The sequence below is a fragment of the Pleurodeles waltl genome, chromosome 5, assembly GCF_031143425.1.
Source record: "Pleurodeles waltl isolate 20211129_DDA chromosome 5, aPleWal1.hap1.20221129, whole genome shotgun sequence".
NCBI lineage: Eukaryota > Metazoa > Chordata > Amphibia > Caudata > Salamandridae > Pleurodeles > Pleurodeles waltl.
In genome coordinates this window covers 130,001,272-130,028,561 of record NC_090444.1, presented here as the reverse complement: position 1 = coordinate 130,028,561, position 27,290 = coordinate 130,001,272, and the positions used below count along the sequence as shown (strand labels likewise).

Genomic DNA, 27,290 nt, shown 5'->3' with positions numbered 1-27,290 from the left:
TGTGGCTTGTACAGGATTGATTGTGCTCCTACTAAGGTGCATCTGCACCTGTATTCTGATAATTGATTCCAGGTACTGGGCTGGTTGCACCTGTGCTGGGAAGAGTGTGCATTCACACCAGGCGCCTGCAGCTGATTCTGCGACTGTGCACCTGTTAGGGTGATTGCTTTGCACTTTTTCCTCCTGTGACTCTCAGCTGTGCTTGTGATAGACTGTGCTAGGTTGACTGCTCTGGCAGGAGCCCTTACTGGGGTCACACTGTGTCTCAGTATTGTAGATTGAGAGCTGATTCACACCTGGTCTGGAGTCATATACACCGTGAGCTTTCGTGTTGGGGGAAAGTGGCAATGCTGAGGTGATTTTGACTGTACCTGTGAAATTGTGCAGCTGCACTAGGTTGAGTATTGCGAGTGGACATCTAAAGTAGGTTGACTGCTGCCTGAACTAGGAGCAGCTTTTTTTCCAGACACTGCTGCCCGTGTCCAGATTGCTTGATCATTTAATCGTTTTTGGAGAGGATAGCTCATCATTTTGTGGTAGATACTTCCCTGAATGTAGGAGCATCCCTGCAAGAACAGTCCCTCTTCGGGTCCTGAGACAAGCAGCAGTGGCCAAGAGGACAGAATGGGCCGCCGAAGCCATCCAGAACTTTACCGGGCTCCTTTCCCCTTGTACACCATTCAGATAGACCCTGAAAGTGGCCTGGTTCTCACAGCAGGCGGAGGAGGAGCTGCTCGGACAGGCGTAAAGAATGGAGTGGTAAGCAAGCCTGGTACATCTGGGGACTGTGGTAAGGGGCAGTGAAGCTAGGCTCAGAATGCCTGCTCGGCGAGTGGAGCGGAGTACTGTGGAATAGGAATAATTGTGTACTCTGGTCTTCAGTGGTAATGTGTAGGTTGGTATATTGGTGCATGTGTAGGTAACTGTTTCTTTGACGCAGTGCACATGTTCACTTTTGTCATGAGAATTCGGTCCACTTTCAAGTCGACCACTGCATGCCCAAGTTGAAGTCTGCAGCTATACAGACTGTCTAAGAGCAAGCCCTTTCATTGTTTTGTTCCATATTTAAAGGCTTAGTTTTGTGAGTTTTTTAAATTCTTTTTGAGATGTGAGACCTCCTTTACAGAGCACGTTTGAAAACTTTGATGTTTTTGAAACCGTCTGTCCATATACACATTGGAGAGCTTTAAACTGTTCACAATATTGAGAGTTATCACAGAACATTATGCCAGTGTGGTTGAAGTTTCTTGTTTGGCAAATTTGCTCACAGGTTGATGTTTTTGTACGTTCAAAAGTCGGGAAAGTTGCAAAATGTGGTGAACATTTCAGAAACTCACACTTTTGTGAGTATTCACAGTTTTTTTTTCCACAAATAGATTCCCAGCCTGTAGTTGTTTGAGCTTTATCCTGAAAAGAACAGGCGTAAATCTGTTTTCAAGGTGAGAATAGGAATCAAGCAGCTTAAAGGTTAGTGAGAGAGTAGGTGAAGTTGTTTTTTTCACATAAGATGTTGTGCGTCAGTCACTCTTCTGTATAGCGTTAGTGTGCATTACAGGCCTTGATGCAGTTTAATACGGTCCATATTTGTATATTGAATTCCATTTCAAGTATGTTCCCTTAGAGTAAGTACACTATCCCTTAAAACAAGGCCTCAAAATAAATGAATTTGTCTTGGTTTACTTTGTGCAAGTTGTCTGAATGTTTTGGATGTGTAAAGTTCCCACGTGTGTTCTCTTCTACATTGCTTCTGTTGAAAGGAAATGTATCATTTTCAATTTTTGTATCTTGTGCCTTACTTCTAGATTTTAAACCTGGAGCCTAACCTGTCAAAATGACGCCTTTGATATTGATTAACCTTCCTTTTAAATATTAGTACACCACCCTTATGCATGCCTTGTAGCCTATATGTAAAGGTGCATGGTATTTAAAAGTGGGGCATGCACAAATTAGTGATACTTTGTCCCTACGGTGACAAGCCCCCAGAAGCTAGTTTCACTGTATAAGGCTATGGCTGGCTCATGTGAAAACTAGAGTAGATATTATTAATTCTGCTGTATCAGGTTTGGGGCTAGTTAGAAACATGATTCAACCAATATTTTTTAATATGTATTAAAATCTAATGTCAAAGCTAGATTTTTTCATAAATATTTCTTAAACTAACTTTTAGAAAGTTAACATTTTGCTGCCTGAAGCTCCCGAAGGCTAATTTACATCAGTTCTCCAGCAGCTGCACAGTCACTACTTGTCCTTAATGAGGTGGGAAAACTGATCCTATCGCAGAAATAGTGGCCTGGTATGGAGTGGTGTTTCTCTTCCCCTTGCCAGAAGACCATTTAGAGAAACGTCATTCACTTGTAAAGGCCTGCCATTTCACAAGTAAATGTAAGGTGAGAACCTGGGAAGGTAAACCTTTGTTCTTCCATCCAGGCTGGCCCCAAACCCTGTGGGAGGGAAGCTACCCCATGGCCGGTTTTGAATGACCACCCAGAAGGGAGCTACTCATTACACTGGGTACACCTAAGAGTGGGCACACAGACTATGGAAAAGGAAGAAAGGTTTTCCCCATCTTTGATTTTAGGGGTAATATGCACTGTGGGATTGTTTACAGTAGGGCGAACAGGAACTGCTGAAAACATGGCTGTGGTTGCGCCTGGGAACTTTTACCCCATTTGTTAGAGAGGAGGCAGACGCCACCACACCGATTATCTTGTGCCAACCATAAATGTGGCATCCTAAGGCACTCTCCTAAGAACACTTCTTGGGCCTGTTGAAGTACTGAAGGACTGCACCTGCTTCTTTGAGACCTGTTAAAAGACCTGTAGGACTATACCTGCTCTGACTTGTAATCAGGACAAAGAAGTAGACTCCAAGGGTCACTTTTCTGACCTCCCGTGTGGCTGGAGGGAGACAGCAAGCTGCAGGAGGCTTTTTTCCTGGAGTGAACTGCGACCAGTTGCACATGGAAAACCACTGGAGCCCACAGTTAAAATTCACAAGTGCTGTCCCTTAGGCCCTTGGAACACTTGGATGTGTCTAGATGGACATCTTCAACAATCTTTGATGAATTGGGACTTTAGAGAAACATTTTGGATTGTTCGGATAAAGTTTGCAACCTTGCCCTGCTGAATGATTTTGATTTCCATTTCAGAGACGAAGGGCCGGATTATGACCTTGGCAGAGGGGATTACTCCTTCACAAATGTGGCAGATATCCTCTCCGCCGCATTACAAGTTTCATTATATCCTATGGAACTTGTAAAATGGTGGACGGGATATCCGTCACGTTTGTGACGGAGTTAATCCCCTCTGCCAGGGTCGTAATTAGGCCCTAAATGCCTGATTACAACCTTGGCGAATGGGATACTCTGTCATAAACGTAACAGATATCCCGTCCGCTGTATTAAAAGTTCCATTATATCCTATGGAAGTTGTAAAACGGCGAGCGGGTATCCGTCATGTTTGTAACAGAGTATCCCATCCGCCAAGGTCGTAATCAGGCCCGAAGTCCTAATGTAAAATCTTTGGGTTGAACCTGCATGGCATATTCGGTCCACACTCAATTGCGGTGGGCCTGAAATCATGTCTAGCTTCCAGCCGCTCATGAACAGTGATTACTAATTGGCATTTTACTTTTTGTTGACACTTTTGCTCTTAAATCTTTAAAAATCATGTTTCTAGTTCCGCTTATTGTATTTTTGTTATTTTGGTATCATTTTGTTTAGTACATTTTTCTCTATTTAGATAAATTGGAGTGGGATGTCTGTTGTGTTTTTGACTTTGTAACTGTTTTGGTACTTCTAACTGCTTTACACGTTTCCTTTATGTTAAGCCTGTACGCTCTGTGCCATAGCTATTAGAAATGGACCTCAAGTTTAACTTACTGAAACCTTTCTTGGACCTAAAATGTTAGTAACTTTATTACTTGTGGTGGTCTACAATCCACCTGAATTAATAATTTAGGGCCAGATGTAGGAAGAAACCAAATTGCGACTTGCAATTTGCGAGTCCGTGCGACTCGCAAATTGCAACTCGCAATTTGGTATGCAGAAAGGTGTCTCAGACACCTTCTGCAACTCGCAATGGGGTCGCAAAGACCCACCTCATTAATATTAATGAGGTGGGTCGCAGTTTGCGACCCCATTGCGAGTATGTGCACTCACGGGGATGGTGGCCTGCTGGAGTCAGCAGACCACCATATCCGTGACTGCTTTTAAATAAAGCAGTTTTTTTTTTCCCATCTGCAGCCCGTTTTCCTTAAAGGAAAACGAGCTGCACTTGGGAAAAAACAAACGAAACCTTTGGTTTTGTTTTTTTTCAGGCTAGGTAGTGGTCCATTGGACCACTGCCTGCTCTGAAAAAATATTTTTTTTTCCAGTCACAAAGGGGAAGGGGTCCCATGGCGACCCCTTCCAGTTTGTGACTGGGTTACCATCCACTTCAAGTGGATGGTAACTGCGGAATTGAATTGCATTGCAAGTCGCAAATAGGAAGGGAACACCCCTTCCTATTTGCGAGTCGGAAATGCATTTTGCGAGTCGGATCCAACTCGCAAAATGCATTTCTGCATAGCAAAGAGGCTTTTGCGCCTCGCAAACGGCGTTTTTCGCTGTTTGCGAGACGCAAACACTTTGCTACATCTGGCCCCAACTTTCTTACGTTATCTATGTGTCACAGAATAGCCGCTGAACAACATGGTTAGTGCTATGCAAGTTAGTAATAGGATTCAAGACATAAAACCACTGGTAAAATGCTGTTAAATTCCCATTTATTTCTATACACAGTTAATTTTAGGTGTACATCACTGTGCCCCCAAATTTCACAAATCCAACTAAGTTTTCAGAATGACCACAAAACATGATCTGCTTTGAATGTCTTTAATTGTAAATGTTTCTCATACACATTTCTCCTAGCCTGAAAATCCTAACACATTTCTTGTTTATGTGAATGAGCAATCTCTTGAAGAGTGGAGCTTTCGTTTTTTCCTTGAAAATACTGTTAACATATGAAAGTGAATACAACAGGAAAACATTACAAATTTGTAAACAGACACACTCGCACAGGCATACATATGCCCATTTCTTTTCAGTGATATAATATTTTCCCAATTCTTTAAATAAACATTGCATAACTTTATTATGTTTAGTTTTATTCTACAGTTTATTGCTTATTTGTAGTGTAATCATCCAGCTTTAGTTCAGCTCACAGTTTATACTTAAAAATTTATACTTGTACAAATCCGAAAACATGAACCATAAATCCTAAAGCCTGTCTTCACGTCTCATCTTTGAGAGCTCACTTTCTCCTTTCTATGTAGTCTGAATAATTCCTCACTCAGTCCTCATGGCGACCTTTCACAGTAAATTTCTATAAATGTTCTGTACACATTTTTGTACCAATTATTTGTCAGGGTAGGATGCTGATTTATTAATTCCACTTCAGTCACTAAACAGGAATGACATGCATTGTAAACATTCAGAAGATGTAGAGATATAGGGTCCTTTGTGTTGCCTAAGAAGTGATAAATTCAGCCTAGAGGGAAGGATTGATGAATGTGACATTAGTGAAAAACAAATTATTCATGCTAATCTGCAGATCATCGCTCTAGCCTGTCCAAATCTACCAACCTGATATTTTGTTTGACCTATCTCTTGCAAATAGTTTGAAATGTGTGCCATTGCCAATGATTTCCCATATAAGGAGTGGAATTTGGCTAGACTACCCCAGATTTTCCTTTACAATATGTACTCCACTAAATTGGTGGCTGGTTTTTATTAGGCTTACTGTGCTTTGAGATCACCATTATTATCAGGATGGCTAAACTGTGTTTATGATGAGGTATTCTTTGTCTGTCGTAACCTGTTCTTACAATGGGTTTCTCTGATTATGATAGAGCAGGAGTATCTAACAAGTAGCCTGCGAGCTACGCTTAGGTCACAAGCACTCTTGAGGTTGCTCTCAAAGAAGAAGTCAAGCCCAGTACTTCGTTCAGAGGTTCTGTGCATATTAAAGAAGGCAGTACTACTCAGCACAAGAACCTTAGAGTGACAGCCAGCCAAACGAATGTTCGGGGCTCATAACACTCAAGCACACAGTGTCAGCCTGTGGGGTATGCTGCATGACCATCTGCCTCCTCTCCAGCTAGCTAAGTCACAAGGAGAGTAGTCTTGTAGTAGGCACTTCTCTATCAGTCACACCATGTGTGTGAACAATGAGACATGAAAGCCAGCAGTAGACGGCACAGTAACCTGTGCTGGTGCACTGCAATGTGGGGCTGCAGGAGCCAGAGTGAAAATGTGTTAGCTGGATGTATGATTAGACTGGGAGCCAGGGCGAGGAGAGTATGGATTCAGAACCAAGGTAATCAAGAGCCTTGTGTGCATTATTCCATTTGTATGTATACATGTGCACACTTTTATGTACATCTGTGAAATTGTGTATCTCCCTAATAAAAAGTGTTGCACCCTGGAAACTGTTCCTGGTGTCCCGGAACAACAAAGTATATGCTACCCCAATCGAACAGGGCTCATCTTAGGCTCAGTTGTGTGGGTTCATGGAATAATGGTGGCAGTGGCATAAGAATTGCTATCCTTAACATATTTTGGGCATTTTTTTATCTAGTTGTGGCATACTGGCTGCCAACGTTGATGTCCTAATAGCATTACTGACTTACATTTCACCATCCTTGACATAATGGTGGCTGCCATTCACACAATAATGGCCATGACTGATACATGGTTTACATTTTGGCCTTTGATGGTGTCTAGCCTTGTCTTATTGATGATACTGGTGTGATGGTGGGCATCATTGGCATTTTAAAGGCACCTTTAGTGTTATAGTGAGCCATGGGCTATGCACGCATTACTACGTATTTGAAGCAAAAACAGCCCAGGTAAGGTATTTGTATATGTGCATGATTGAATTTGATGTTGGGGACTGTGTATTTCCTAGGAATGAAAACTGATATTTTTTCTGGAAAATTGAGTTATTTTGCCCCAAATAGATAGTGGGATTTGATTAAAAAAAAATGTTTAAAAAAGTGATGGATACAAACATCCCACACTGCATTTAAAGTTGATAATTCAAGCTCAGTTGGGAAGACTTATGTCCTTTGTACCAGATGTCACATGATGTTCAGGATGTAATTTAATTCTTCAGATGGAAGTGTTTAATATTAATAATCTTTTCCTGGCATTTCTGTTGGTAACCTCTCCTGAAATGCCTGGGTGGTAACTACTTATAATCCTGCTTAGGGTGATCTTCGAATGATGTTAATATATGTGGTCATTATTTTACAGTGATAAAATCTGCTAGTAACTCAGAAGGACTTTCCTTGAGTACAAATAGCTATCACCACAGAAAAGATTGGAGACCCCTGAGGTAGAGCCACATTGAAAATTTGTGTTTGTATTCTGATGAAGTCTCCTTCGAGACAGAGCATGAACAGGTTACAGTAACTCAAGGAGTTGCCTCTGTATTTATGGTGTCTTCTCTTTCTCCTCAGCACTTTCTTCGTTTGGAGCAGATTAATGGCAAACTAAGTGCCTCCCTTCTCCACTCACATGACACAGAGACTCGGGCTCCCATTAACATGTCGCTGGCTGATAATGTCCTGGCAGTAGGACAGGATGCCAGCTGTCACCTCCTCAAGTTCAAGATTCAGAAACCAGAGGAGAAAAAAGTTCCAAACGGGCCAGAAAAGGCTGGTAAGTCAGATTATCTTTTGATTTGCAACTTTCCGAATTGGAAGCCATCAACAATATCAAGGCGTAGTATAAAAGTTTTCTTCGAATATGAGAAGTTATCAAATGGACATTGTCTTCCAAAGCATAAATGTCAGTAATTTCTTGGTTTTGCTGACTGTTGCTGTCCATTGTCATAATACTGCCTCTGGTCAAATTATAGCCCATTCCACAGGGGTGGTTCCTCCTTTGGGGTGTAGGAGCGTTTCCCTGCCCCCTGCTGTGAGCCACGCATTACATATTTAAAATTGAATATAAGCTCACTAGTTTATATGATCCCAAGATCAATATCATCATAACAGCGCTTTTTGTTGTGCCGGGTCAGGTGTTGTCTTCCAGGGCAGTACGAATGCTGGAAGAGGAGAGAGAGTAGTGGACATGGTCAATAAATCTGTAGTGCGCATGTCAAATTGAACAGTTGTTGTGGTGCATCTAGCCCGACATGCGCACTTGAAGCCTCTCACATCCATGCTGTTTTAGGTGCCGGGGAGAACACAGATTCAGCCCCCGTCTCATATGGAGTGCTAGATTTGCTTGACCAAACCAATCCCAGTGCTGCTCTCATGCTGTTTACTGTTATAAACATTATGAGAGCAGCGTCTAGATCGGTTGTAGAGATTGGCCTGTACTCCCATGGCCCGGGCTTAAGAGGCACTGCTGGGGCAGGAGAATTGCGCAGCAGGACCAATCAATGTGTGGCTTTGTTTTGAATCCACACAGTCATTGGCCAGTTGCCTTTGACAGTCCCTCTCTCACTGGCAGCTTGCACCCTCCCTTTGCACTGCACTGCGCAGCCGACAACAGTGTGCGGGGGAGGGAGAATGAAAGAACTCCTGCTAAGGGAGCCATTTCTTGGCCACTGGGCAGGCCGAATTGGGCATTCAGCATGCCCAGACTGCAGCACGTGAGTTTCTATTGGCAACCTATGCTTCTATTGAATAGGAAATGAAATATCTTTTAGTGTTTTAAAATTAAATAGTCTTTCTCCCAGAATGTTCTCTTTGAATTGATGAGTTTTGGACTGCTGAAAGACGGTTTTGTTTTTAAACATGCCTGCATTGGTACAGTCCAGGCGCTCCAGGCACAGTTTCTATGAGTGTTTGGCAACATCGAAGCAGATATTGTTTGTTTTCCTCGGGCAGCCATTCTGCCTCCTACGGTAATCCTACTTGGCCGCTGGCCCTTGTGTACACAGTATTAATATTTTAAACACGCAATTTTCTTTCTTTCTTGCCTTCTAGTGATAGCGGTTTTGTTTGCTTTATTTTGCTTTGTTGTTGAGAGACCGTTCTTTCCACTCCATATGGGCCTCTGCGTGAACAGATTCCTTTTGTGAAGCCTTCCGCACCCCTACTAGACATGGCTGTGCAGGGCATGCAGACTGGCACACCAGATCAGCAGTTATTTGAAGGCCTTTACACCCACCTCTTTATGCTACCTGATTGTACAAATTAATTTTGTATTGAAAAAATTAGCCACTCACAATTGGTTGTGCTTTTCATCCAAATACCTTATCAACATTTGTTAGAAAATGCATAATGTTGTCCTCGTTAATCCCCCAGTTGGCAATAGGATTTGCTCGTTTGGTTTGCTCCACCGCCAGCAATGTTTACTTTCACTTTCACTTTCAAAAGTCATCATCCGCACTGCCATTGTATCTGTAGCTAAGATATCCATACTTCTGATCCGATCGCCACTCTGTTTTCTGTTTTTTGTCACAGACGACCATCACGCTGCATGTTTGCCCTTGTTCAGATCTGTGAAACCTAACTGTCTTTTCCAGCCTTTTAAGTAATGTTTCACACTGTGCTTGAATTACAAAGGTGTTTTTAGTGTGATCTGTTAGTTATGTGTAATGCTTATTTACATCAAAACTTTGATTTGGCCTTCAGAGTTGTAATTTTCAGTCAGTAAAATGTTTTTTTTTTTTTTTTGTCAAATGGGATTCCAAAGCCTCGACGCAAAAACATACTAGGCGTGTGTGTGTTTTTTTTGTTTGTTTGTTCATCCAGGTAAAGCTTCCACCGAAATGCAGTTGTTTTTTTACTTCAGGGTTCCAATACATACCAGTGCTTCGGCGCTGTACGTCCAGCAGTGGAATTGGTGACAGCAGAATGCCAGGCAAACTGAAAATTACAGGACTGTTATCACTTGCGACATAATGTTAAGTGGATAGCATGTATTCGCAATATACCACACCCTCATTAGCACCTAGAAAAGGACGGATAAGGCAGTCTGTAACCAGACATGGAAAAAGGACTAAGAAATGACTTTGTGTTTGCACATTATGGACTTGCTGTAAGAGGTATATCTCTACACTGCCTCTTTTATGTTCTGTTTGATCATTCCAAAATGCAACTCTTCTATATTGCCACATGAAGGTGCTTGCTGTGTAGATGGGAGGGAGTTACACTGTTGCTCAATAGGAAGGTCTTATATTTTTAAAGTTTGCAGCACTCGGTTTCTGTATGAGTGGAGTAATCTAGTAATGTGCTTGAGCAACCGGGAGGTTTCTGCTTGCCGGACTTTTATTTTTGAAATCCAGAATACCAGAATTCTGTCTGGTAGCTGCAGTGTCATGTCATGTCTGACCTTCGAATAGTGGCGGCTGGCCAGTTGTCTCTTTGTAGTGGAGACAAAGTTCTAGATGGTTGGTATTTCCCTTTCTGCTTCTGAAGGTAAGGTGGGCCAGTCTCCCATACAGTTTGTGTGTGACAGAAACAATCTGGTCAGTATGTATTGGTAACAATGCTTACATGTTACTATCATAATCCAGGATTTTAGACAAAATACTAAACAAAGAGTTACATGTCTTGGAAAAATAACTTAAAGAGTTAGCAGTAGCAAATTTTCAGGTACTAGAAGTGCTAAGAGAGGGTGAGAGTATCAAGTTGATGGGTCTTGCCACTGCAAGGGTACTGCCAGAGAAACAACTGTTGTGTGCACATTCCAGATTTGCAGTGAACATCTCTTACTTGGGAATTTGGTAGATAACTCAGACATCAGGCTCATCGCATTTTCTTGACCATTGAAGCTATGTACTGCAATATGTTGGTTTGCTGCTTCTTACCAAGCAAAATACTACACACTGCAAAAATGAGATCAATGTTAACCAGTTACAAAGAAATTTACGTTTATGTGTAGTGCAAGATCTGGCTTGCGCTGTGTACGGTACTGAAAGACCAAAAAAGTGCCATTGTTGGTGAAAACACGCAGTTGAACAGTTTGGTTAGAGGACATCTTCTTGGTGAAAACAGAACTTTGCACCATCTTCTAGCTGAACTTTTTGTTCAATGTTCTCTTTTCGGTAAAAGAGTTAAATGGGGCAGGCATACTGGTAACTTTCATAGATCTGCCTCCCCCGATGAGTATCAGTGCCCTGACAGCAAAACACCTTTAAAACTAGAACAATTAGTTTTTTGTGATTTCTTGGTAAAATGTATTCACTAGCAGTTGCCTAGAGGCAGATTTTAAATCCATATTTTCCACTGTGAAAATGTGAAAAAGGGTCCACCTAATTTATCATATTGCCAATGTCTTAATTTGCTGAACCTTTTCCATATGCCTGGTTTTGTTTTCCAGTCAAGAGAACTATTAGAGTTCTGCAAGGAACTCTGCGTCTTCTGCCGTCAAATTACACCTCCTTTCTGTTTCCCCTGATGGTGAATTCGATTTTGAAAAAGCAATAGTTTTTTTCTAAAGTAGGTGTTAAAAATTGAATTTTATTAACTCAAGGTATACTTTCTGTTTTAGGAGTAGATTTTTGTTAAAATGCATAATTTCCTTGTAGTCAGGAACACAAGTACATAAACATATGCATGGTTTCCAAGACTTACTGTGCAAGTTTTTTTTCTATAACATATATCTCAAGTTTAAAGCATTTCGTTTAACATAACATGCACAAACTATATTACCCATGTTTCCCTTAATGTACATTACGTGAAAGGAGTGCAGATTTTCAGATATCATTCTCAGTTCGATCCTACTGGTCACGTATGCAGCACATTTACCTTGGGTAATGGGAAAAACTGCGTAAGTTACCCACCATCATAAATGTGTTTTAGGGATGCTGAGTCATCTGGATGAAGGGATTTTTTTTAAAAAAGATTTGGCTTCGATGGCGGATGCGCCATTCATTGTAAATATAGTATATTCTATACTTAAGGTGCTTGGAGACAACCCCTTTCAGCCATTGATTTGTTTTGTTTTGGGACCTTCAGCCATTGGCTTGCTATATTGTCTGTCACATCTTGAATTAGTCCACAGGAGTATTTTTCTATTGGCTCTTCATGCGTGTCCTTCCTCTTCGATTAGAATGCTTGAGGGACTGTTTTATAGTCCATGAGAGGCGTGGCAGCACTGGGCAGTGAGCTACAAAATCAACTGAAAAGTTATGCTTAAAAAAATAAGCAACGATCTTTCTGTAGCATTGATTTTCTTTTTTTTATTATTTTTCCTTCAGAAGCTTGTATCACGCAGTACAGTTATCAAACATATTGGCTTTGCTATATATTATTTTTGTTCTTGCCGCTTCATTTTGAAATCAAATGTCAGTTTAGCTGTTCTTTCTTGAAAAGCACTTTAGTTGTCATAAGGCGTGTAATACAGTTTTTGTTCATCTTTAACATTGCCCCTTATTCAACATATAATCACTTTTGCTGCTGATTTTGGACACCATGAGCCAAAGAAAACCAGTTGACCTCTGTGCACTTTATAATTATAGTCTAAAAGTGCACTATTTAAGCAAGTAAACAAGTATTAGCTGTCAGAAAAACTCCATAAATAGACTCTTAGTGAAATGTACAAGGCACGTTATTTCTGCACTATTGCCGACAAATCTACACGGTATGCCACTGAATGCAGGTGTATGCTAGGCATTCCTTACCTTAGGTGCAGCAGCCTCAGAGAACACACGTTTTTACATTTCTGTACTTTTTACTAGTCCCTTAAACCCAAGCTAATATTTGGGGCCTCTTGCACACATTTGATTTAGCAATAACCTTACAAAATTAGAAAAGGAACTTTTGTCAAATTTTGTGGCAGCAGTGTCAAAGCCACCTATTTGGATCAAAATGCCGGCTAACACAAGGGAAGTACCACTATGCTTTGTGTTTTTTTATTAAGACCATAACATATTTATTGTTCTTGGAGTTCGAAAAATCCTTTTAATGCCCAGCTCCCTTCTGATATACCCCGGATCACATGAAATTTGCATTTCCCCACATTGATTACCCCATACAGTGAATTTGGAATCTTGGACCATATACGCCTTGGTCTGTGCTGCTAAGTCGTGTCCTTCATATGTAGCCAAACCTAAGCCAGTGTCCTGCTGCCTCTTGTAATCTCACTGCTTGGTCGTCCACCAGTGCTGGCAGTCCTCGTGTGACGGCTGCCAGCTGACTGTTCTATTAGGCTTGCCTGGAGAACCTCTAGGTGAAAGATGGCCATCGGCTTTGAAGTGTACCTACCACAACGTTGAAGTCGCTTAAGCCCCACCATTCTTTCTAACAGTTCAGGTGAATCATTGTATAAGTGGAAAACGGGCTACTAGATTTAAGAAGGGGCTATTATTTGTAAAGCCAGATGTGTCATTGTCCTAGCCTAGTGCTTAATTTGTGTAAGAGAGAGCGCCAGTGCCCAAAGCTCTGCTCAAAAGCCTGCAAGTGGTGCAACAAATCATCAGCCAGTAGTCTTTAATCCATTGCCAAACACTGCTGGCCCTTTTTCTTGCCCTGGTAGGTTCCTGCTTTATCTTTGTGACGGTTTTGCCGTCTTTCTCTTCCTCTTCCTCCATCTTTCCAATATGCATATTTTCCCCTCTTTTGCCGTCAGTAAATATCTGCTACAGGAAAAATAACTCCCAGTCCCCAAAAATAAGTGCTGGTGCACCCCACTGGCAACCACCAGCTCAAATTAAGCACTGTCCCAGCTGGCCTATTGATTACACCAACCAGTTGTGAAATGCCCGTGGCTTTACTATTAGGCAGTCCAGCTTTGGCTGTATAGGAAAAGATGTTTCCAAAACCAGATGATAACAAGGCCTCGTTTTGGACTCCTGGATCATCAAGTACACGGAGACAAGGTTTGTTTTGTTGGATGGCCAGTTCCATCATTGTTGAAATTGGGTGGTAGCGTGCTCCGATTCCAACATGGCATGGTGCTGATTTAGCATTGCTACAGGGTGGCGACTCAACCCTCCAGGCCTGAGTGGATAGGATAGCCCATGCCCTTTCTTCTTCTGGGGACTCAGGGAGTGCCAAGATTTTCCTGTATGGCTTGCCAAGCATCTGCCGCCAGCTTAGAGGAACATCTGCGGACTGTGGAGTGCGAGACAGTTCTCAAAGTCTTTGTACCATAGAGCACCCAAACACCCTAGGATTGCTGAGGTCCATGGACATGTGTGTAGTTGGGTTTGTGCTATAGAAATACTACGTACATAAATAAACGGCATTAGTCTGTAGCACAGGGTCAAAGACAAGCATAAAGTCAATGAAGGATGAGAGGTAGCTAGTTTGTGGACTGTTAATGCATTGTGATGTAGCGTGCTTTAAATGTGTGTGTCCTAATCAGGATCCCGCAGGTCCTGTGTGTGGTGGCAGCCCTCAAGTGGTGACTGCCAGATCATTGTTCCGTCAACTGGCCCTGCGGGGCCTACAAGTGGAACATAGTAATCACCATTGAAGTGCACGTACTGCAGTGTTTGGTATCGCTGGTCTGCCATTCCTCCACCACAGGGATTATCCTGCAAGTGGCTGTGGCAGGAGAGTGGTCAGAATGCTGAGGTGGTGCCTCTCACCCAGGTCTAAAAAGGGCCCATTGTGGTCTCACATTCCACATACTGGCCTGCCCAAATACTCTTTAAATTGTAAAATAGTCAAATGAAGATTAAATCAAGATTGTTAAATAAGTGCTTCTGCCCTTCATCAATGAGATACTGCTATGCTCAAGCTTACACACCATCTTACGTTCTTGACGCAAGAGTTGCTCTAATGGAACTGCAATTAGGTAGTTTAGCACAAATGCTGGGAGCCGAACCGAAAGAAATCAAGAGGATAGAAAGTATTTTTAGAAAGAGTTAAATTACTTAAGATCATTTTTATAAAGTAGGCTTGGCATGGCCTGTCAAACATTGTGAGTTTTTTGAAGTGAGGCGTAAACCTAGGTAGCTTTTCAGTTTGTAATTTATTGGAATCGTTGTCTGAATAGATCACTTTCACAGTCAGACTCATCCAAGTCTGGTCAGATGGCTAAGACCAGACTCGCTAAGCAGTCCTCCGAGGCAGGGCTACAGGTCCCTGCCTGTCTTAGTCCTTCGCAAGGCTTTACCTACAGATCTACGGAGGCCACGTGGAGATTCGCTTTCACACTGGAGAACATCAGTTTTCCTACCTTATCCTAACAACACTTCTTGTATCTCCAAACTTCATGTCCACTCTCTCAAGACCCTCGGTGGTGGCCACAAAATATCCATAAAATTACATAGAAGAGAAATATTAATGGAAATAAAACCATCAAGCCTCTGACCAGGGGCAAAATGTGTGTAATTCTGCTTATTACTCTAAACAAACTATTTTTCTTGTCACATAAGATACCACAAAAAGTATATTCAGTTTCTCATTATTTTCATATCTAACATCTGTATGGTTATTTAGAGATAATTGTTCTGACTTGGGAGGCAGATTCAGGAGAGGAGAAAACAAATTTAAATTAAACTGGGATAGTTTGTTGGTGTTTTAAAAAAAAAAATGGAATACCAATATCTTTGTTTATAAAGTGCACAGCACTCCTTACGGAGAGTTTGTGTGCCTTACAGGGTTGCAGCAGCACTGCTGTTTTCCAGTTGCTGTTTTCCACTTTATTTTTTATTTTTTATCACCTGAGAAGGATGGTAGCCGCAAAATAAGGAGTTGCATGTCTGCAACCTGTCTACAGCGCTGATGGCGGAAAAAGGTTCTTGCTCGTTCCCAGTTCGTTTCATATTTCCTTTTGATCTTTTTTCGGCTGTTATTGCAAGTAAGGACAGCGACACCTGGAAAGCAGCTTCTGCAAAAAAGACAAAACCACTAATTACGAATAGAAAATAATAACTTTATGCCAAGTTTTGAAAGTTAGTGTCGCATATCTTTATTTATATTTTTCAGAAGGCCTTGCACAAACTGCTTTGCCTCCTTTGCTGTAAAGCCGATGAGACTGAAATGGCACAGCTCTGTTGCCCCACTCCCCCTCCAAATCAAAAGCATAAATCCCTGATGATGCAATCTATTATTTTGTGAACAAAAGATAAACTACTTGGGGAATTAAGATAACTAAATTCAATCTTCACTGAGCACTGAGGGGTCATAGTTGAAAAAGATAGACATTTCATTAGGCCATAGACATAGCAAAGGAAAAGAAGTTGGTTTAGTCTGTCTGTTATTGTGGAGAACAGCTTCACCCGTTCCTAACACAGGCGAGTTTGTCACTGAGTAGTGACTTCATCTTATAGCCTTGTTTAGACCATTTCTGGTCTGTTAGCTAAAGTGCTAAATTGTATGTTTTGGTTGTGTTTGATTGCTTACTATATTGCATTATAATTTTGTGATGTATTTTATTATATAACAATCAGGATTGTCTGTCGGAGAATACAGCCTTAAACTGTGCTTATCATCTGCAACAACATCCGTGCACTTTTTGCATTCACTGTTTTCATGTTTTCTTTTACTTGGTTGCTGTTACATTGTGCTCTGTGAGCTGGTTTGGTTGAGGTTTGTGATGTTAGTTATGAATATGGCTGACGTCATAGCATTCAGGCCCATATTTATACTTTTTGACGCTAAACTGCGCTAACGCAGTTTAGCGTCAAAAAATTTAGCGCCGTCTAACGCCATTCTGAAGCGCCATGCGGGCGCCGTATTTATTGAATGGCGTTAGCCGGCGCTACCAGACCAGCGCTGCCTGGTGTGCGTGGAAAAAAACCACGTACACCAGACAGCGCCGGCGTAGGGGGAAAATGGCGTATGGGCGTCTTAAAATGGGGCAAGTCAGGTAGCGTCGAAAAAATCATCTTAACCCGACTTGCGCCATTTTTTAACGACGCCCATCCCCCATCAACATGACTCCTATCATTGTAAAGATAGGAGTCATGCCCCCTTGCCCAATGGCCATGCCCAGGGGACTTCTGTCCCCTGGGCATGGTCATTGGGCATAGTGGCATGTAGGGGGGCACAAATCAGGCCCCCCTATGCCAAAAAAAATTATAAAAAAAAAAAAAAAAAATACTTACCTGAACTTACCTGAATGTCCCTGGGGTGGGTCCCTCCAGCCTTTGGTGTCCTCCTGGGGTGGGCAAGGGTGGCAGGGGGGGTCCCTGGGGGCAGGGGAGGGCACTCTGGGCTCATTTTGAGCCCACTTGTCCCTTAACGCCATGCCTGACCCAGGCGTTAAAAAGCGGCGCAAATGCGCCGTTTTTGGCCACGCCCACTCCCGGGCGTCATTTTTGCCCGGGAGTATAAATACCACGTAAAGGCCTGGGAGTCATTTTTTAAGACGGGAACGCCTCCCTTGCATATCATTAACGCAAGGAAGGGGTTCACGCTAAAAAATGACGCATACTCCGGGCACTTTGGCGCCCGAAGCGTCTAACGCCATAGTATAAATATGGCGTTAGTTGGCGTTAGTTTAGCGTCGAATTTGCGTCGAAAAAAACGACGCAAATTCGGCGCAACCAGAGTATAAATACGGCCCTCAGTTCTTTCTGCAACAGTTGCTGACTGGTCTGTTCGAAAAATGTGCCCCCTATATGGTTCTTATTTCTTTGTTGTAGAGCATTGACCTGTTGCCTGTTAAAGTATCATACTGAATCTTCCTAATATTATATCAGAGATGGTGCATTTTTTTAAGTTGCCATTGAAGATGTTATAAAATGTTGATTATCACCGTCTCAGTGAGACTTAAGGCATGTGTTCACTGTTGCCTGATGCCCATATGTAAACATTTGACCCAGCTCCTGAATATAGTACTTTTTACTCTGTCTTGTTTCAGTGTTTGCTATATTTCTGAGATTGTTGCCATACCTGTTGATCTGGCTTCCTGAACAGTGTATACACATTGCTAATCCCACGGTGTAATTATTCCCATAGTTTAATTTATGGATTTTGTATGGGATTACAGACGCAATGTTAATTTCCTTAAAGAATGTGCGCTTTACAAGTTTCTTTTATTTTTTTCCAGGTATGGTTTTATTGCTTAGCTTTGTTTTAGGGTGCATCTATACATACAGAGGGCAGGGAAAATAATACAACCAATGACATTCCGTGAGATGATTTGAAGCATATAAAAAATATGTTTTCAGTTTTCAACCAAGATATCTTTCGTGGTCTTCTAATACAGATCAAACCTTTATTTCCCTGGCTTAAAAAAAATACACAAAGGCCTTTTTATTTCACTACAGCTCCCAATTTCGGGATTGTTTGTTTGGTATTGTCAGTCTTCCTCAGATGTTCTTAAGTTTCATTTTGCTTCAGTTTCCAGTCTCATTCTTTTCATTTTGACATCAACTTTGACATTTTCCTTCTTTCTGTGAGATCCTACTTGTGGTGTGTTTGTAGATTACTCACCCCCCTTTCCCGAAAGGGTTCTCTTCACCCCAATTTGTCATTGCCCATATTTTTTGTATGTCTAGCATGCCTCATTTAAATATTTGCTTCCCATGTGCAAATATCATTCATTGGGAGTGTTTCCCCTTGTCCCTTTCGTTGATGTCTGTAGCTTATGTTTGTTTTTCAGATTCCTGCCATGTTGTTACTTTGTTAAAGTAGTGCTAATTTTAGAACCTCATCTCATTCTCATCTTGTGCCAGACAGTATAAAAGCTTAAGTAATCATTTATGACTTGTTTCCTAATGCCTTTTTTTTCCAAACTAGGACATATCCGGCGCCCCTCCTCTTTAAATTCAATAAAACATATGTATTTTGTTCTGACCCTTTTTAACCGTATCAGATTACAAGCTTCCATTCCGGGAGTGCCAGTACCCCCAAGAATCGTTCTCTTTTACCAACACCCTCCATGTCCCCTCAAAACAAAACCAGCTTTTGAATTGAAGTTCTTTTCAGCCCTTTCTTCTCTGCCCATGATGCAGATCTCTGTTAAGTCTGAGTTGAACTGTTTTATACTTCAAACTCCTTGCATCTCCTCAGCTTCCGTTGTTGGAATCTAAAAAAGCCTTCCTTAGACTTGCCAACGGGCACCAGGTAACCAAGACATCTTTGCCCAGCTCTACTATTTAGGTAAAAACATTTTGTGTGGTAGGTGTAGCCCCAGACCTGTAATAGAAAAATCATGTGTTCATGTTTCATTTTAAACTCTTAAATATAGTGTCTTTTACTTTAACTTTGAGTGGCCGAACTTTGATCCACAATGCTGTTTTATTATTTCTCAACATTTATTAGCGAAAAATGTAAGATTGCCGTTATAGGCTGACAGACAGAGTTGGAAAAGTTTAACCCACCAATAAAAGAAGACCATGTTGCTGGCATGTTGTGTACAAGCGATGAAATACCCACATGCATTTGAGGGGATTTTCTCACCTCCCTTTAACACTACTTTCTCTTCATGCCATCTCCATTGTTTGTGGCGCTTATCTTCAGTCTTCCATTTCATACTTTTTCTCACTTTTACTTTAAGTGATAGTCTTTCACTTTCTTTCTTGATCTCTCACACTTTTACTCTCCCCAACCCCTTTCTGTCTGTCACACACTGTCCCTTTCGCCCTGTCTTTCTCACTACCACTGTCAATTGCGTGGTGAAATATTGTTCAAACCAACAAGGCCATTGATGCCTTTGAGTTTCAACAAAGTGTTTTTGGTAGGGAAATGGAATACATATTTCTACCCTAACAGCATATTTTATTATCTGTGGGGGAAGGAAGTTGTTCCACCTGTATTTCTTGTCATGATGGATACAGTGAACATTCCTGGGAAATAAAGAGCAGCTGCCGAACAGGGGTTTCTGAGATCTCTACTTTCAAGACCGAGTTTCTTCAGCAGGGACTTAACCCATGCCCGTTTCAGTAGTTTGTGAAATGTACCCTGAGAGAAGTTTACATTTTGCTGGTGTAAGTGGAGATCCTGCCTACTTGATATTCTGGTGTTATGAACATCCTTACAGTGTCGACCATTAAACCATAAACAATATCATCACACGTCACATAGGTTGAGTTGCTCCTGAGCCATCTAGGTGGACTTACAAGATCTCAGCTGCTGCCAGCGCGCGGGTGTTGTCCCACTGAGCTCCACCCTTTCTCCACTGAATCTCAACCCTCACTTGAAACCACTCTGAAGCTCCCTCCACAACCACAGAATCAAGCGTCACCAAAATGCGAACAAGGCGATGTGTACTTGAAACAGCTAACCTCCTCAGGGAAAATGTTTCCATCATCCAATGATAGTATGTGCCTAATCTGTATCCAGTGTAGACAGACTGTACTTTCATCATACATGGTATAAAACAACTCCAAATCTTTCTCTCCGGTAACAAGGAGGAAATATTCACTGCACAGCTTATAGCAAGCCAAGTGATGTGGTGTTTTTCTGTAGATTTCTGATTTCTCCTTGAGCTCTATGAAGAGTGTTTTCCATGTTGGTACATTTCTATTCAAACTACTCAAGAAATTGTCCCTTTGTAGGTGCTTTGCAAGTGGCAGATGATGATGATTATGAGCCATCTGCATTGCTACCCCAGTGCCCCTGATTTCAAGATGATCTTTAAAACATGCTGCATCATACACAAAGCAGCAGCAAGTATTTCACCCTCCAACCAGCCTTTAAGATCATTTGTAGCCAAATATATCAACAGACTAGAAGGGAAGTGCTTAAAAGAAAGAAGCCAGAGGCATGCTTTCTGTAGTTTCTTTAGTTCAGGACAGAACTTAAGGCACATTCCTTGAAAGATCATGTCATTGATCATCACTAGGGGCTTCCAAGCTCCCACATGTACTATTCCGATGAGATTTACTCTCCATTCTCTTTCAAGCATCTGATTTACAATCTCGTTTTTTCTCCTCAAGTTGTGCACCTATTTCTTCATCACTAGCTAGATTTGTGCTATGTAAAAACGAATACACCCGTACACTCGAAATAATCAACATTTTGCAGCTCTCCAGCAACTTTCAATAACTTGGTTGGTGAATGGCAAGCCATTCAAGATCCACCACTAAAAAGAATAGTGTACAAATCATGCCTTTAACAAATGATGTTTTAGTTTGTAATTTGTCCTTGCCTGTTTTTTCTGAGAACAATGTATACAGATCTCAAAAATTCTCATTGCAAATGTATATTGTTTCTGTGAATTTGTTGCGTAAATGTAAAATCATTTATCCCGCAGGTGCTTGATCAGTCAGGTTATTTCCTAATGGCCTACCTTTTGTGACTTGTCACCTTTATTTTGTACAAAGGTGCAAGATAGGCTAAGACTATATATACTTGGCAGTTGTATCCATGCATGTTACTGTGTGCTGTTTGACATGCTAGCAGAAGAACACAGTATGAGAATAAGACAATATTATGTGGCCATACCAGATCACATAACAAAAACAGGCGGAAAATATTACTACCTGTATGTTGAATCAAACAATTATATTTCAAAATTATATTTGTTTCCTGGGAACCACTTAGGTACAATGTTTCTGTTTGCAGGAGGGAAAGAGAAAGGGCCCAGGAAGAGAAAGCCATCATCTAGCGCTGTTAAAGATGGTGGAGGAGACACAAAGAATGAGACTACTCAGGTGACGGTGGAGGACTTGCAAGTGGTGCAGACTGATTTCAGCCCCGATTCCTTGCAGAAGTCTGTGTGTTTCAGCCCCGACCGTTCCATGATTGTCACCGGAGGAGTGGATGGCTTTGTTCTAGTCTGGGAGGTAACTGTTTAGTTGTTTATGATCACATTTCATTGGCTTAGAATGTATTTCTCTAAGAGCATGGTGTTATATCATTCATGTAAATGAAAGACTGGTATAGAGCTTTTTCGGTAATAAGTAGCCTTGTACACCCCTGCTGTCCTCCTTCAGTTTCAGCTAGTGCCAGGCTTTCATGGCACATTGATTTCTATGTTGCTGCTGTGTAATGCTTGGTTAAAGTTTTTGAGTGTGTTTCAAACCCTGTATTTTGTAATATGCTTTACTGTGAGCAGGCGGAAAGGACTGTTTAGTCATTATGGGATTTCCTCTGGTATTTGTAAATAGCAGAGTAGCTGTGTCATATGCGGATTACCATAACACATTTTGAATTTTGAAAATGATTTGAATGGAAAAAAACAATAATTTATTTTATTTTTCCTTAAAAATGCTCATGGTACCTCTATGTCCTTTACAAGGTTTCCAAAAGCCCTGCTGGTATTCAGTTGATAACGTGAGATATGTTTTATCACCTGAAAAGGTAGATAAGTGCCCTGAGGAGGTAGCTGCACATTTTTAACGTCTCCAGTCATGCCAAGTCCGTCTTATTAAAGCGCATTTGTCAGAAAATGACATCTAGGAAAATCATTTGAAGAAGAAGAGGGAAATCTTGCCGCTGAAAAATGACACTGTCCTCTCATTCTCAGCAGGGCCAGCAAGGTAGTTTGTTTTTTTCACCTCTCACTGTGCAGGAATTTCTTAACACAGCAGGCTTCTTTCTGGATTATATTTGACTGAGAAGTGACTTTGTGAGGTAAGGTAGTATTTGTGTTACCACCGTCCTTCACTGTTTCAGCATTTTTTTTGAAAGGTAGTTGCCTTTTTTGTGTTTTTCTGTTGAGGTGTCTCTCGCCTTTCTGCTGCTAAGACTCCACGGCAGCTCCCTTTGACAAGTGACCTTTTTTCAGATGGGAAGAAGCCTTAAAGGGGAAGTATGACATCTGTGTCATCTGCTTTCCAGAATTTCATACCACCAAGACTTGCTAGGTCTGTCATGGAAAACCATGCTTTGGACAGAGGGATGGGAGGGCTTGGCAAAATTATTTATGGGCCAAACCCATACTCACTGATGTGATGAACTTTAATGCCCAGATTTAATGCCTTGCTTAGTTCCCCCATTGCATCCCCTGGTTTCATGCCACTTCCATTCAACTTTGCCTTGAGGGTATTAGAAGCTGTCAAACTCTCTTACCACCAAGATCTTGCTTGATGTCCAGTTCTTCTGTGTCACTCAGGGTGATGCAATCGATATCTGTGACATTAAGAACCCATTTCTCAAAGCTGAGCATCAGGTCTTGGGGAAAAAATCAGAAGTATTCACATCTCTGGTGCTTACTAAGTTCTCTACTGAGTTGTAGAAGTTGAACTCAAAGTTAAAGGGTCATCCAGCACCTTCCCAGCTGTGTATGCAGAGTCTAGCATCATAGAAACGATGTAGCCACCTATAAATGTGCCACAGACTCCTTTCGTTGCAGTGTTTTAACACAACAGCGAGTAGCTTGGGAGCTGCTAGTAGCTCACCAGCACCCTTGAAGTAAAACTCATAGATGTAGCCAAACATAGCAGCTCAATTTGAGGTTGTGTGTTTATGAAAGAAAGCAGCTTTACTCAGTTAAGAAACCTTAGAGTTTGATTTACCCAAACCTAAAAGATAAGACAATATGGTCTCAATAGCGTTCTATGGTCCACTTGCTTCAAGGCATAACAGACGAGAAACTTCAACCACCAGGGGAAAGTAAAACATTCTTCTGAGAAATGTACTAATCCCAGACATTTGCAGTGTGATTGCCTACAGACTGAGTCATTATTTTTTCTAAGTATTACCGCATACAGTTGGACACTAGGAAAGATGACGTTGTGGGCCAAGGTTCCCTATATAATGTCAGTATTTTTGTAGACATAATGATAGAAGGTCTTCCTCTTCCACAGTAAATGTTAAGTTTACTATTGTGCCATTTATAAATAGAAATAACACACTTTGTAGAAAGAAAAATTACTTATCTCTGATCCAAGATTTATTTCATGGATATTCTAAAATCATTAACTGCCTGCCTGTCTTCCCTTAGGCCAGAAACATAGTTTTGGGTTAGAAGTCTATGGTGCTTCCTATAATTGACCTGCAAGAAATACCCGCCAGAATGCTCATGCAGGGCATGATGAGGCAGTGCAGCTTCTGGAACATCTCATGTGTCAGCTTTTACTCTTAAGTACAGCATAAATATAGGGACATCAATCCTGTTGTTTGCTTTACATTTTAATTGTCTTTTTGGGCTGGTGTTTCCAGACAGAGGTCTGTTATGATAATATTGCTCAATACAGGCATATCTTCATTAGTTAAATAATTATCAGACTGGACTGGAAAATTACTTTTGCAGAATGTCTACCAGGCTTCTGCACCTGAGTCGATATATTGTATTGTTTATGACTTCCATGAGAATAGTAATGATAGAAACCTAGAATTACAAGGAAGAGCCTGATTTCAAGTTTGGCAGAGGGGCACTGTGTCATAAATGTGATGGATTTCCTGTCTGCCTTATTATGAGTGCATTAAATTGTCATCCAAATTCTAAATTCTGCTCTAAGTGTAATTGGCGTACTTCTGGATAAAGAGGTTCTGGTTGTCCCTCAGAATGACATAAGTAAAGTGTTTTTTTCATTTAAGAAGATTAAGGAGTTACCTGCACTTAATAATTAGACTTCTTACGAACAGTGTTTTTCCTGATGACGGCTGTAAGAAACGATAGGTAGCCAAAATGCTGTGTAGACCATTATCCTCATACAATATTGGACTGGTGGCATCTGGTTGAAAAAAAATGATTGTACTGTGTCTGTTGCAATAACATCTTACGGACAGATAATATTTTGATTGTAGAATGTTAGGTGCTTTGGAACAAGGTAATAGGTTTAAGAAGATAGCGTAAATTAGTAATAATGAATGTGTATTTTGATAGATTTGATGCTGTGAAATTTCTGTAAATAAATTGATCATACAAAAGAATAAAAGATGGGAATAACTACTCTGATGAGACTTGACAATTGGTCTGAGTGCTTCTAAAGTAAACTATCTTTCACTGCATCCCATTTCCCCTCAATCTCCGGATTGTGCACAGTGACAGCTTGATATAGCAGGGCTATCTGCCGTGATTACTAGATGGAATCTGTTATTGTAACCACATTAATATTTGTTTAACAGAGATTTCTCAAAGATTCAGACCATAGTTAACTGAGTGTCTTTACATGCACATAACCAAGATGAATGAGTGTGTTTTAAAGGACGAAGATGGAAGATAGAGTTCGGATCGGCTACTCCTGCAATGTACACAGGGGCATATTTATACTCTGTTTGCGCCGGAATTGCGTCGTTTTTTTTAACGCAATTCCGACGCAAAACGAACTCCATATTTATACTTTGGCGTTAGACGCGTCTAGCGCCAAAGTCCATGGAGTTAGCGTCATTTTTTAGCGTGGACACCTACTTTGCGTTAATGAGATGCAAGGTAGGCGTTCCCGTCTAAAAAAGTGACTCCGAGGCATGTGCGCCGTATTTACACTCCCGGGCAAAATTCACGCCCGGGGAGTGGGCGGGTCAAAAAAAATGACGTTCGGCCGCTTTTGCGCCGTTTTTTAGCGCCTGGTCAGGGCAGGCGTTAAGGGACCTGTGGGCTCGGAAGGAGCCCAGAGGTGCCCTCCCATACCCCCACGGACCCCCCCTGTCACCCTTGCCCACCCCAGGAGGACACCCAAGGCTGGAGGGACCCATCCCAGGGACATTAAGGTAAGTTCAGGTAAGTATTTTTTTTATTTTTTTTTGTGGCATAGGGGGGCCTGATTTGTGCCCCCCTACATGCCACTATGCCCAATGACCATGCCCAGGGGACAGAAGTCCCCTGGGCATGGCCATTGGGCAAGGGGGCATGACTCCTGTCTTTGCTAAGACAGGAGTCATTTCTATGGGGGTTGGGAGTCGAAAAAAATGGCGCAAATCGGGTTGAGGCGCAAAATTTGCCTCAGCCTGACTTGCCCCATTTTTTGACGCCCAAGCTCCATATCCCCCTACGCCGGCGCTGCCTGGTGTACGTCGTTTTTTTCCACGCACACCAGGCAGCGCCGGCGGCTAACGCCGGCTAACGTCATTGCTTAAATACGGCGCCCGCATGGTGCTTCAGAATGGCGTTAGCCGGCGCTAATTTTTTTGACGCAAAACTGCGTTAGCGCAGTTTTGCGTCAAAAAGTATAAATATGGCCCTCAGTGTTGCAGCTAGGGTGATGCTAAAGGTATCTCAAGGCTCATGCAGTGCTACCGAGATAGCATTGATCTGTGCAATACTGCTCTAGGGCTGCCAGTGTAACCGTATAATATTCTGTTACACTTAGCTGAATTAGAATTAGCCTAAAAAGAGGCACCTATATTAATTTATATTAAATTAATCTGTGTTTCTTTATTTCATTGTTTGTCACATATTGACAGATTTATAGTTGAGACTCTAAACTAGTTGCTTTCATGTCTATGCTTTTCAATACTAGTACTCTAGTATGGTTAAAAGTGTGGTACCAGAAACGTCTGAAGAAGCACATATGATCAGTCTTTTGACTGAAAACCATCTGACTACACCAAGTGGAGGCATTGGTGGACCTTGAATTGACATTGTGAGTGTTTTATTATTTGGTCAAATGCTTCTTATTGGCTGTGTGATCACTGTGTCTAGTATTCTGTCTCAGCTTCTCACTCTGTGTTTTTCCATTCAGTATCCCAGTATGAAGAAAATGCTGGATTTCAAAGCGCATAATGGGGAAATTGAAGATCTTGCTGTAGATCCAGGAAATAAGGTACAACCGCTTTAATGACAACTCCGCGCTTCACATAAAAGGACTTCATGAGATCCTCTAAAGTGGCAGGCTGCTGGAACATTCACTGTTCCTGGATGAGGTTGCAGAACAGTGACTTTCCATGATGGCAGTTCTTTTCATATTCATAACTATCATACTATACCTACTTCTGTTCAAATTGAGATATTGCTGTAAAGAAATGTTCCTGTTTAAAGGCAAATTGCTCTTAGATTTATCATTTCACCTTAGAAAATCCAGTAGCACTTTTTGACAAAAGGGGTATCCTTTGGACAAAAGGAGAATTCTGGGAATACATTTTGGAGATGATGACTCAGAAATTGAGTTTGCACGTCAATGGTTGAAAATCGCTACCGGCGGTCCATAGAATTTGCAAACCTTGTTCAGTGGGTGTGGAGTCCATTGTTGCAAACTTGTTGGTAGGTATTCACAATTAGTATCTTGCTGATAGTTCTCAGAGAATAGAACACCTACCAACTGATCATGTTCAATTAAAACTAAAGAGAGTATACAAGTGAAAGGATTAACGTATGAGGTCAGGTAGCAGTACCAAATGCCAAATGGGTCATTGTAAACATTGTTTTTGAGGGTGTGTTGTATCACTGGATTGTTTAGAGAGTATATCATGGTGGTCAGACCCTCCACTTAGGATTCTTCTAATGCCTTGTCATCACTAGAATGGTCCAAGTGTGTCTTTGTGCCTCACCCTATCATCTTGTCATGGAATCACCCTAATCATGTCTGTCCTTTATATTCAGATTTACAGGCAAGATGTCTTAT

General features: G+C 41.5%; 1 protein-coding gene across 1 annotated transcript; it reads left to right on the top strand.

Moving 5' to 3' along the window:
* The first annotated feature begins 507 nt into the window (after nucleotides 1-507).
* LOC138297006 (guanine nucleotide-exchange factor SEC12-like) lies at nucleotides 508-26,507 on the top strand. The gene is made up of 4 exons (XM_069236524.1): nucleotides 508-759; nucleotides 7,501-7,702; nucleotides 21,409-21,629; nucleotides 26,412-26,507. The coding sequence occupies exons 1-4, from the start codon at nucleotides 625-627 to the stop codon at nucleotides 26,505-26,507; spliced, it is 654 nt and encodes a 217-aa protein (XP_069092625.1). The 5' UTR covers nucleotides 508-624.
* Nucleotides 26,508-27,290: the final 783 nt, after the last annotated feature.